The sequence below is a fragment of the Pezoporus flaviventris genome, unplaced genomic scaffold (assembly GCF_033815535.1).
Source record: "Pezoporus flaviventris isolate CSIRO_AGI_PZ_B2104156 unplaced genomic scaffold, CSIRO_AGI_Pfla_v1 ptg000066l, whole genome shotgun sequence".
Taxonomy (NCBI): Eukaryota; Metazoa; Chordata; class Aves; order Psittaciformes; family Psittacidae; genus Pezoporus; species Pezoporus flaviventris.
The window spans coordinates 19,100,062-19,112,620 of NW_026892614.1; the positions used below are offsets into that span (position 1 = coordinate 19,100,062).

The window sequence follows — 12,559 nt, forward strand, 5'->3', positions numbered from 1 at the left end:
GGACATCAGGAGAAAGAAAAGATGACATGCTATTTTGAAAGCTAAAACAGTCAATGGACCTGGGAGGAGGAAGAGGGAAACGGTGCTGAGAAAGAAATACAGAAAAGGGAAACACAGCTGAGGAAACATCCTTTTCTCAAGATAAACAATGAAATATGTTGATTTCACTCTAATGCCAAGGATATTTTTTACACTATGACAATTTCTGTGATTTGGAGAACTATTTCCCACAGCTCTATTGTCAAGCCCCCAGGTATAACTCCTCTGTACCCTCTATAATATAAAGTCCATCAGAAGTGTAAATGTCTACAGCACCATAACGAAATTTTGGGAGAAGGAGTTACTACTACCTCCTTAAAGTTTTAATTACTTCTTTAGCCAGCCTTTAAAAAGCACAATCCTTTTCTACAACATCCGCAAGAATTCAAGGACCAAATCAGAGGAAAGCATCTGTAAAGCATTTTAACTTCCTGACTAAAACCACCATGTATTTACATGTCAGGCAATAACGGTTTTGTATCAACATTCACAAAAAGCTTAAAAATACTTTTATTGGTATTTGTAGCATTTTACAAGTACTTTACAACCAAAATTCTGCAACCATAGCAGCAAAGCTCCAGAATGAAGGCCAGTAACTTCTGCCTTACCAAGGTACAAACCTGTTACAGGACTGTGAGGTTTTCCAATAACATGGCCAATGCACTCATTCATCAGTGCTTGTAAACTCTAAAAAAGACAAACAGAAAAAGTGATGTTTTATGCTACAAGAGAGTTAACAGTCATATGCTAAATCTCACAGTAACAAAATTACATTGGTTAAATATATAATCTGTCAAGTAAGCATCCCTACCTGCATTCTTTCAATTACATTAAAATTTTGGATCCACATTAGAGTTTTGATTTCATTGATTTTATTTTTTTTAAGCTATGAAGTCTTAGTTTTGTGTTGCCTTTTGACCTTGTCAAAACTATGTAACTGTAAGAACTGAACAATGATACATCATAAAGAACATTTCATAATATAAAGCTAGTGGAACTTAAAAATATCTGTTGCTAATAAAACTAAACACCAAGCTTACTGGAAAAAAAGCTGCAACTACCTTCTCTTCCCACCCCAAGAAGAAACACCCAAATGGGTGAGAGTATGATGGCATGAATCACAAGACAGAAGTCTGCAGAACAACAAATATGAAGCACTACGTAAATCTACTTATCTACCCTTGAAGTTAGCAAATCTTTCATGAATCTTTGATAGTTAGAACCACTGAACTGGTGGTGCTCAGGCAATCTGAGCGGAATTACTAGGTGTACTATTCACTGTGTATGCAACCTCAGACAAGTTACTAAATCTTCCTCTGATTCAATTTATTTGTCAGAAAACCAGGGATAAGATGTATCTTCACAATAAGGAATCAGAATTATGTTCTTTGGTATAGCTGTTGTAAAGGCCATTTCTATACACCACTCATTCAGACTATCAAAACTGCTTCCAGAAATTCAAAAACTTAGTGAAGACATGGAACTTGAAGCTAGTTAAAAAAAAGAAAAAGAAAAAGAAAAAGAAAAAGAAAAAGAAAAAGAAAAAGAAAAAAGTGTTTTTCCAACCCAGACTGAGCAAGAATTTCAGCTTTAAATCCAGACGGCAATTCTCCTGTGACACCGGGTATTATCTAAATAAAGGATTAGGATTCACATAGACATTTCTAGGTGAAATGCTGTGGCCTGTTTCATACAGGAGTCAGATTAATCAGAGATTTCAAGTGATGCTCTCCAAGACTGAAATCCAGTTTAAGAAAGCAGAAGTTCGGAAATGCAGCTAAGGTTTTGGGTTCCCCCTTTCTCTCCCACTTTTTCAGTGTCTTATTCAGAAATTGTGTCAACACAAATAGTTTTGAGCGGCTACTTCTTGAAGCTAAAGTATCAGCGTATTTCAAATACAAGCTTAACTCCGCCATCTAGGCAGACAACCCTTTCCCAGCAACACATACGGGACTAAAACAAAACTTAGTTGAGAGCTGTTGATAAAAATACATGTGAAAAAATACTAAACTATATTGTTTCTGTATTATGCAAGATTAATGTGGTTGGCATTTCATAACACATCCTGAAATTAATAAAAATCAGAGGTGCTATCACTCACATTCTGCTATTTTGTGGCAACTGTGCTTTCACTTCTCTGTAGGACTGTACCAAGACCAGAGAAATAAATTCTCAGAATTTTACTTCCACAGGAAAAGGAGGAAGGCAGAGCACAGAGAAAGCCAGCTTTAGTATACTGGGGCTTTTTTTTTCCACAATAAAAACAAAAGAAAGATGCTTTAAAGTATGTTTCACATTGGCACAATTTGAAGAAATACCTTTAAACAACTGTCACTTTGTATTCATACCTATAAATAAATTCCAGGTGTTAACTAAGAGTCAGAATCTTATTTGAAATTTATTATGACAATTATAAACTGTAATTCTAAAAAAAAGCTGCCATCAAATTTCCCAAGAGGCACAGGAAAATAACCTCCTAAGATGTACCAGCAATTTGAAAACATTAATGGCAATGGTCACAAACACACCCTATTCACTGCTCTACTCAGAATCTTACAAAATAGAGAAGTGCTCTCCTGGAGAAACTAGCTGCTCATGGCCTGGAGAGATGTATTCTTGCCTGGGCTGGAAACTGGCTGGATGGCCAAGGCCAAAGAGTGGTGGTAAATGGTATCACATACAGCTGGTGACTGGTCACTAGTGGTGTCCCTCAGGGCTTGGTTAGGGCCAGTGCTGTTTAATATCTTCACTGATGATCTGGGTGAGGGAACTGAGTGAGAAACAACTGAGGGAACTGGTTTTTTTAGTCTGAAAAAGGCACAAGGGAGACCTTATTGCTCTCTACAAACTACCTGAAAGGAGGCAGTAGCGAGGCGGGAGTCGGTCTCTTCTCCCTAGTAACAAGTGATAGGACAAGAGGAAATGGCCTCCAGTTGCACCAGGGGCAGTTTAGATTGGATATTAGGAAAAACTTCTTCACAGAGAAGGTAATCAGGCATTGGAACATATTTCCCAGGAAAGTGGTGGAATCACCATCCCTGGAAGTGTTTAGAAACCGTATAGATGAGGCCCTCAGTGATATGGTTTAGGCATGACAGTCCTGGGGTAATGGTTGGACTTGATGGTCTTAAAGGTCTTTTCCAACCTTGCTGACTCCATGATTCTATGATTTTATGAGATCAACATCAACAGTAATATACAACAGCAGTTGTTTCAGACAGCACTTATATTCAGACATTGTTTCATAAAAAATATCTCTGAAAACATATACTGATAGCTTCACAAGCACTTAGAAATAATCAACAAGCAGAATAACTCATTCCATACCAAGAAGTCATCTTCTGGCAGAGCTGAAATAAATGCTGGCTCAATGGCTTGAAGAAAATCAAAACCTTGAGTTGCCCACCTATCTCAAAGAAAAATAAAAGAAAGAAAATTAATTGCTCTTTGGCTAAAGCTATCATAAGAGTTTCAACAACATCTAAGAACAGTAAATGGCAATTAATTATTTTTCCTCTGGAAAATATGATAAAATCTTTGTAATAAATTGGATCAATATATAAGAGGTAAAATATTTATTCTGTGTATTTGCCCAGTTATGTTCAGGTAAAGTCTGATTTTAGCAAGGACACTGCCAAATAAAGTAAGCAGGCCATGCTATATATCTCAACCTATATACGTGCTATCTACAGGAACAGTATCAACAATTCCCTTGTAGTATGTTTCAGAGCAACAAGCCAAACCACTATGCTCCCTACCTAAATTCTCCTTTCTGAAACAAAACTACTAATGATTTCACTACTATCTGATCAGTAGTAACTGGGCATCAGTGGTTTCAGGGCCTACATTCGTAATGTAAAACAAAAAAGTAACTTGGCTAGAGAAAGTTGTGTCTTCAGTCACCTGCTCTCCTCCTCACTGCCTCCTCTTAGGCCTACTAGAATTAGTAGCTGCAACCTACAAAATGCAAGTAGAATCATAGGATATCCTGAGTTGGAAGAGACCCACAAGAATCCTCAGAGTCCAACTCCTGACTCCACGCAGGGCAACCTAAAAATTAAACAGTATATATATAAGAGCATTGTCCAAATGCTTCTTGAACACTGACACGCCTGTGGCCACGACCACTTCCCTAGGAAGCTTGTTTCACCCTGTCAGTGAAGAGTTCTTTCCTAGTATCCAGTCTGAACTTCCCTTAACACAGCTTTAAGCTGCTTCCTCATGGACTACAATGCCTCCCACTCTGCTTCACCTCACATGAGGAAGTCATAGACAGCAATGAAGTCATTCCTCAGTGTCCTCTTCTCTAAGCTGAGCAAACCTGGTATCCTCAATTACTCCTCATTAAATCTTACCTTCTAGTCCTTTAACCATCTTTGTTGCTCTTTTTTAAACACAATGTAATATTTTTACATCCTCCTTACACTGTGGAGCCCAGAAGTGCACACATATTCAAGGTGAAGCTGCACCAATGGTACTCTATCATGGGGCAATCACTTCTTTTAGCTGGCTAGCTATACTGTGCCTAATGCAACCCAGGATACGGTTGGCCCTTTTCACCACCAGGGCATATTGTTGACTCACATAAAGCTTACCATCAACCAGAACCACAAGATCCCTTTCTGTAGGGCTGCACTCTGACCTCTTGGCCTCTGATCTACATGTACATACAGGATTACACCACCCCAGTTGCAAAATCTGGCACTTCTTAAATTTCAGAAGATGACTGCCCAGTACTCATAATCTATCAAATTCTTTCTTGTAAGATCTCTGTACCTTCAAGGGAATCAACAGCTCCTTCTAATTTAGTATCACTGTCAAAATTACTTATTAAGGATTCAACTCCCATGTCCAGATCACTGATAAAAGCACTGAAGAGAACTGGCCCTAAAATTGAGCCCCAGAGAACACCTGCCAAATATTACCCCATTTGCTTCAATTCTTCGAGCCCAGCCATTCAGGCAATTGTTCACCCATCATATTGTGCACATCTACCTGCATGCTGGACATTTTGCTCAGGATATTGTGGGAGACGGTATCAAAAGCTGTCAAAATAATAATTAAGAAAGACACAAAAACCCAACCATGTCTATTGCCTTCTCTTTGTCTACTCAGCATGTAACCTTGTCATGAAAGTATATTTAGCTAGCAAGGCATGGCTTGCCCTCCATGAACCCACGTTAACTTTGACTGATGATAACACTGTCTTTGAAGTGTTTTTCAGTAACTCCCAGAATGATCTTCTCCATAATTTTCCCAGGAACTGAAGTGAGACTGACAGGCTATAATTACCAGGGTATTCTTTCTTGCCCTTCTTGAAAATTGGAATAACGTTTGCTAGCTTGCAGTCAAGACGGACCTCTGCAGATTTTCAGCCATTGATAAATAACAGAGGGAGGTCTTGCAATAACACTGACCAACTTCTTCAGTACCTTGGAATTAATTCCATGAGGCCCCACAGACTTGTGTGTTTTCTACTGCTGCAGCAAAACTTGTTAAAGCTGAAAGTCAGCCAGGGGCTCATCACTCCCCTAGTCGCGGTACTCCAACCCGGGACTCCAGGAGTCCCAGGAGCCACCAGTTGTGTTAAAGACAGAGGTGAAGAAGGCATTACTCATCTCTGCTTTACCTTCATCCTCCTTTTGCTGTTAATATACTTGACAAATCCTTTAAGTTTGTTTTGGTTGGGCTTTTTTGTTTGTTTCTTTTTTTGTTTTGAAGATTAGCACACCACCCTAACTAGCCTATCCACTTCAGGCTACCCACTCTTTCTGTCTTTCAGCAAGCAGAACAAACCACCTCCAGGACAGAGTGATTAGCCCTATACTTTAAGAAAACAAAACTGTCACTGATATATAAACTGCTAGCACAGATCAAGATAAGGCATCTATTTTAATGCAAAAGAATTCTATTAAATTTCTGATATACCAGCTGCAAAACCACCTAAATAAATGAAGTAAGTAATGGTATTATTTTGCTTGGGCCAGTTTCCCAGTTCCTCTGTTTACATCCTCAAAGTGATGTAAGATTATAACTTTTTTCATTAGTGCCCAGGAGTAGTTTCATAGCACCAGCTGCAAGCAGTTTGAGAGATCGCTAGACACAACACTACTGACAACAGACAGAAAGTACTTGAGACTACAATAAAACAAAATCCACAAATCCATCCATTACTGCAATCATAAAACTGAAGAGTTTTCACCAGAGTGAAAATGCTTCTACCTCATCTGCAGGCCATACTTCAGATGCTTTCAGAAAGGACTAATAGAAGGACAGGAGGCTAAAGCTTTCATATGTACATTTCCACAACTGGCATGGAATTCTCTGCAGAATACCCAGAGATTTACTGTTGCATATTCTGCAATCTTTATTGACTCCTGACCACACAGCACTTTTGTTCCAACCTAGTGACCCTTACCTAATGTCTTTTAGTTGTCTGGGTCTAACAATCTCCACTTTTTCTTTCCATTTTCTGTCAGCTAACATAAGGCAAAAAGTTCCGCATTCTTCTGCTAAGCAGCTGGAGTGTTCACTTGGCTTTATGCATTTACTATTCAAATTACTTTCAAAATTTAAGAGCCATAAGAATCAATAGTTCAGAAGAACTTTTAAACAATAAAGCATTATTCACAGTGTGAGAAATCCTGCATGGTATTTAAACACAAACTGCTATGGTAGTAACAAGTTGGCTGTTACCTGGGTCGAGTGCCTCGGCCACTCTCACATTTTGTTAGCACATAATTCATCCATTTTCTGGCAAAGCTGATATATTTGTCTCCAATTTTCTGCCTGAATTCTCCAGACATCAGGCGAACAACTTCTTTATGGTACTGTAAGAAACTAAAGATTACTTTTCACATCTTAATAATAAGAACAGGAATACCATCCGCAATACATACCAGAGTATTTGCACTCTACCTAAATTCTATAGTATAGTAACAGTCACATCCTAGTCTTAGACAAAATCACTTTATGCAAGCAGTTGCATATTTATAGAAAAAAAAAAAAAAAGCTCAATTCTACAATTAGAGATTGAACTGCAAAGTAGCATCTATTTTTAGGTACACTGCAGGTAGCATTAGGGGATTAAAAAGTTGTATGTCTGCATTTATAAAATTAAACAGAAATGCCAGCTGTTTTGTTGTGGTTTTTTTTAAGAATAACCTTAGAAGCATGCTGGAGTATAATACAGTCTTAAAAAACATTTACAAAGCTTACAGGAATCAAACAGCAAACCTGTATACAAAAGCAACATGAACATGGCATTTCCTCATCAGCACTCATAAGGTAGGCACTCAAAAGCTATACACAGCACAACAAAGAATCACTGTGAGCTTTTTAAGAATGGCTCATTTACAATATTATGCTATCCTACGCTGACAAAACTGTTAAGAAGCCAAGTTACACATTAGAATCAATATCAAAAGATACTTCTGATTTCACTTAATACACTGCCAACTAGCAGAGCTTAAATGACTACACCTGAAATCATTAAGTTCTTAAGTTTTTTGAAAGTCCAAGGCATTGCTAATTGGAGTCTGCATTTAATAGAGCTCTTTGTTCTTTTACAACCATTTTCCCATAAGATTTCTGCACCAACATATACTTTATATGATGTTCTGCTAGAATTGAGAGGTCCCAGTTGACTGGAAGTTAGTAAATGTGTGATGCCTATCCACAAGAAGGGCTGGAAGGAGGACGCAGGGAACTACAGGCCTGTCAGGCTGATTTCGATGCCAGGGAAGAACAGATCACCTTGAGTGCCATCACGTGGCACGTACAGGACAACGAAGTGATCAGACCCAGTCAGCACGGGTTTGTGAAAGGCAGATCCTGACTGACTAACCTTATCCCCATCCATGACAAGGTGACCCACTTAGTGGATGGGGGAAAGGCTGTGGATGTTGTCTTTTGAGACTTTAGTAAAGCCTTTGACACTGTTTCCCATAGCATTCTGATGAAGAAACTGGCTGTCCAAGTCTTGGATGGGTGTACTGTTTGTTGGATAAATAACTGGCTGGATGAACAAGCCCAAAAAGTGGTAGTGAATGGAGTTAAATCCAGTCACAAGCAGTGTCCCCCAGGTCTCAGTACAGGGGTCAGTTCTGTTTAATATATTAATCAATGATTTGAACAAGGGGATTGAGTGCACCCTATGTAAGTTTGCAGATAACACCAAGTTGGGTGGAACTGTTGATATTCTTAAGGGTAGGAAAGCTCTACAGGGGGATCTGGACAGGCTGGATCAATGAGCGGACGCCAACTGTATGAGGTTCAACAAGGCTCAGTGCTAGGTCCTGCATTTTGGGCACAAAGGCCCCAGTGTTTGCCTGTACTGGGCACTGGTGAGGCCACACCTGGAATACTGTGTTCAGTTTTGGGCCCCTTACTACAAGAAACATATTGAGGTGCTGAAGTAGGTCCAGAAAAGGGCAACAAAGGTGGTGAAGGGTCTGGAACACAAGTCCTGCTAGGAGCTGATGAGAGAACTGGGGTTGTTCAACCTGCAGAAAAGGAGGCTCAGGGGAGAACCTTTCACACTCTGTAACTACCTGAAAGGAGGCTGTAGTAAAGCTGGGGCTGGTCTCTTTTCCCATTTAATAAGCAAGACAAGAGGAAATGGCCTCCAGTTGCACCAAGGAAGGTTTAGATTGGATATTAGGAAAAATTTCTTCACTAAAAGGGTTGTCAAGCACTGGAACAGGCTGCCCAGGGAAGTGGTGGAGTCATCATCCCTGGAGGTATTTAAAAGACACGTAGATGTGGTGCTTAGGGACATGGTTTAGCGGTGGACTTGGCAATGTTAGGTTAATGGTTGGACTTCATGTTCTTAAATATTTTTTCTAACCTTAATGATTCTATGAATTCTTCTTATTCCCACAGAGTTACAGTTACCTTATTTGCACCAATACAAAACCAGAAATTTCAACTGGTTCTTACCAAAAGTAAAAGGTGTCATTAAGATTTGGCTTCCTTACCTCAAACCCAAAATTATAACCCTGAATCATGGCTTCCCTGTAGTATTGCTGCAGAGTGGCAGATTCAGATTCATCAACTTCAGCATCAAACTCAGATGTGAACATGTGATCAACTCTATCAATGGCACTGCTTATCTTACTGCATAGCTGTAATGCATCACTCTGAGTAACAACAATAAAAAGAGATGGGTGAGGCATCAAATTAGTGTTTATATTCCACAGTTGACAAGACTAAGGCAAACACAAATCTAACAATTACATTACGTTAAATGGAAATGTACTGTAAGGCCATTACAATTCATTCAGTCTTTGGAAAATGAAAGTTTCTAGCAGTTGCACTAAGCAAATCTTCCAATTAACTGAAGCATTATAATTTTGTTTGCTTGAATGAGATTAACTTTAAAAAGAAAGACAGCAGGAGGAGGCAGGGATGACACAAAATAAAGATACTCAACCAAAACCAGACAGACGAGAAATCAGTTTTACTCTCTATAAGATGACCAAGCCATTGGTTGTACTTTCAACCTGGTATGTGTGCAGAGCTTCTACTGAACTCGGGGGAAATGCAGGGACTTAACATTGCAACTTCAACCTAACAAATCTTTGCTTTTTTGGTCCTCTAAAAAAAAAAACAAAAAAAAAACCACAAAACAAAAAACAAAACAGAAAAAATACAAAAACCAAAGGAAAAAAAAAACACAACAAAACACACACACAAAGAAAAAAAAAATCACAAAAAAAAACACAGAAGGAAAAAAAAAAACACAAAACCAAAACACACCTCACCAAAGAGTGGGAAAAAAAAAGTTGTTTCTTGCATATCATTGATAGAATTCTTTCAGATTTTGACAGAATTCATTTTTATGAAATCAAACTCTTTCTTTCAATTCAATAGTGCTCTCATAGAAAGATGTATTCATTCTGTTGCTGTTATTATTTCTCTTGTATTATGGACTAGTGTCCCACTTACCCAGCGCAAAAATGATTACACCAATGCTGCTCAAAAATACATTAGGCAATCGGTTTGCAGAAGCACAATGAAAATTGTACTGACAGTGAGGTCCATAGAGGTTGCATAAATTACAATTGCAGAATATGTCATTAGCTCTGCAATCAAGTCTCCTTACACGTATTTAGCTATCAGTGAGCAAAGTACCATCAATTTTGATTGAGATACTACCTTTAGCTGCTGTAGAGCTTTGGCAATGATTGGTTGGCTTGATGTTTGTTCCTGGTGCAGAGATATGAGCCCTTCAATAGACTGCTGGAAAGCTTTTCTCTGACTCACAAGGTGGGCAGATTGAATGACTACAAGGAGGAGGTTATTAACCTAGGAATACAAGATATCAGTAGTTCTTACAGTTACACACAAAGAAGCAAAATCTAAGCAAAATAATTATATTTTTCTCAGAGCAGATGGAGGTAACAGCCATTCATAAATAAACAGGTTTTTATCCAAGTAATGTAATACACTTCAGGACAAAAAACTACGACTGAACAAGGAAAGTCATAGATTACCACACAGTATTTGCTCACATTTTGAAAATTATTAAAATGTAAGAATTTGTTTTGGAAAGCAGAGCTCTGACATTGAAGAAGTCTATAACAGTACACAGTCACAGTCTTTGCTGTGGCACTATGAGTCACATAATAAGTTCTGTTGATTTCAAATTACAGACAACCCATCTGCAACAAGCTACTCACAAAACAAGACTTACTTCATCCTGATTTTCAATACCTCACCCAGAATATTTTCATGCTCAAAATTCTTTAAATGCTGATGGGATACTTTTATGAGTATTTTTTAAATAACATCTTACACTTTCTCTATTCTGCAATCAAAACCTGTTTTATTAAAAAACACAGGACACCATCTTTCTGAGAGACTTTTTATTTTCTAACCTTTCAAAATTAGATTAAGAAACTTAATAAACAGTGTTATACACATACAAACACATTCACACAGTGTTTTACATGCACTTACATATGTCAGATAGAGTACCATTTGCAAGCCAAATTTCGTCTTTTGCTGTTTTCATTTTCTGAATGAAATGCTGACTTCAAAAGAAGTCCAGTGAAATTCTAAGCACTTAATCAAAGGCTATTTTTTTTATTGTTCAGTCTGGACAACAGACAAAAAGTAACACGCACATTAAAAACACCAGTATGGGCAGGAGTGACCTTTTCAACTTCCTATAATTGCTACAGCCTTCTAAATGCTAGAGGCCAGGCACAGTGACATGGAAAATCACTCTGCTCATGGACAGTAGAACCCACTTACGGTAGGGATTCAAGGAACTGCATGACATACAAAAGGAAAATTCACTTAGCGTAATGTAAGGATATAAGAACAGAAGGGGCAGGGAGCTGCAGCTGGCTCAGTTGCTAAAGCATGGCAGAACTGCTGGTAGGGAACCCCTATTAGTTTGCTATGAGGGAAAGTATGACTGGAAATATTTCTCCCTGCATAACCACTGAACATCCAGTAGCTTCCACGGAAATTTAACTTTGAATGTCGCAATTCATTCAAGATCAAAAGTAACTGGTCTCAGTGTGTGGAAAGCACACAACCACCACACGTTCTCAGAGACTGATGACTTCTTAATGCACAGTTTTCAAGACTCATGCACACTTTTAATCTTGAAGCCCAAAACTAGATATTTAAAGTATCTCTTTATTGCAAAAGCCCAACCCTGAAAAATGTACATTGTAGAAATAAATGTTAAAATCCACTGAATTTAATCTTGCATTAACACAACTTACAAATCAATCCTATCCTTGAATTTAACTTCTTATTACCCATAAAACACATGCCTCACTTGAATTAGCATGGCTAAGCTGAAAGACAAGCATTCATATAGAAATGTGAGGATCATTTAAACAGGGAAAAAAAATCCCCAAAACTAACAAAACTCACCTGCATGGTGCGTAGGGTATCAATAGTTTCTACATGTGGCACAACTTTGACTGGTTGACCTTCCCATGCACTCCAGCTGTCATCTAATTCAGGCTCTTTACCACTGTGTTTGGTCATTAGTAAATAGGCCTCATACGCAAGCTCATCTGAATCCTTTGAGCAATCCTTTCCAGCAGCTGCATTAAGGAGCTGCAAAATCACAGATTTTTCCCCTGCAATATTATTTGGTACAAATACTTGTAAACTCTCAAGTCCAGGGATTTGTACCTATAGAAAAAATAAAAACATTATAAACAAGTGAATCTCACTGTCTTCTATGATACATAGATAAAATAATCTATGGCATCGCATCTAAGCAACAGGGAGAGTTTCCATTTTAAACACCTGTACAGTACATATACTAAACCAATACATTCAGCTTTTTTTGCACTAAAAGTCAAAACGCATATAAGAAATTATTGGTCTTAAAACCTGCTAGATCACCAACTTTCAATGATACCTTTCTTTGCACCTTCAATTGATCCTTCTACATATTCTTCTAAAGGAAGCTTGCTAGAAAGAAGTCTGATTTCATATACATATATATATATATACACAGACATATTTTAAAAACTAAATTAGTCAA

General features: G+C 38.1%; 1 protein-coding gene across 8 annotated transcripts in view; it reads right to left on the reverse strand.

Moving 5' to 3' along the window:
- MAP3K4 (mitogen-activated protein kinase kinase kinase 4) overlaps positions 1-12,559 on the reverse strand; it is a 70,804-nt gene that overhangs the window by 23,062 nt on the left and 35,183 nt on the right. For 5 of the 8 annotated variants that reach the window (XM_061471449.1, XM_061471447.1, XM_061471446.1 and 2 more), the window contains 6 exons: positions 11,935-12,201; positions 10,198-10,347; positions 9,018-9,179; positions 6,736-6,869; positions 3,367-3,445; positions 648-726 (listed from right to left, as the gene is read on the reverse strand). In XM_061471449.1, coding sequence (XP_061327433.1) covers positions 648-726; positions 3,367-3,445; positions 6,736-6,869; positions 9,018-9,179; positions 10,198-10,347; positions 11,935-12,201 — 871 coding nt within the window. Of the gene's footprint in view, positions 1-647; positions 727-3,366; positions 3,446-4,000; positions 4,090-6,735; positions 6,870-9,017; positions 9,180-10,197; positions 10,348-11,934; positions 12,202-12,559 lie in introns of all 8 variants that reach the window. The other 3 variants (XM_061471448.1, XM_061471443.1, XM_061471445.1) reach the window with 2 other exon arrangements.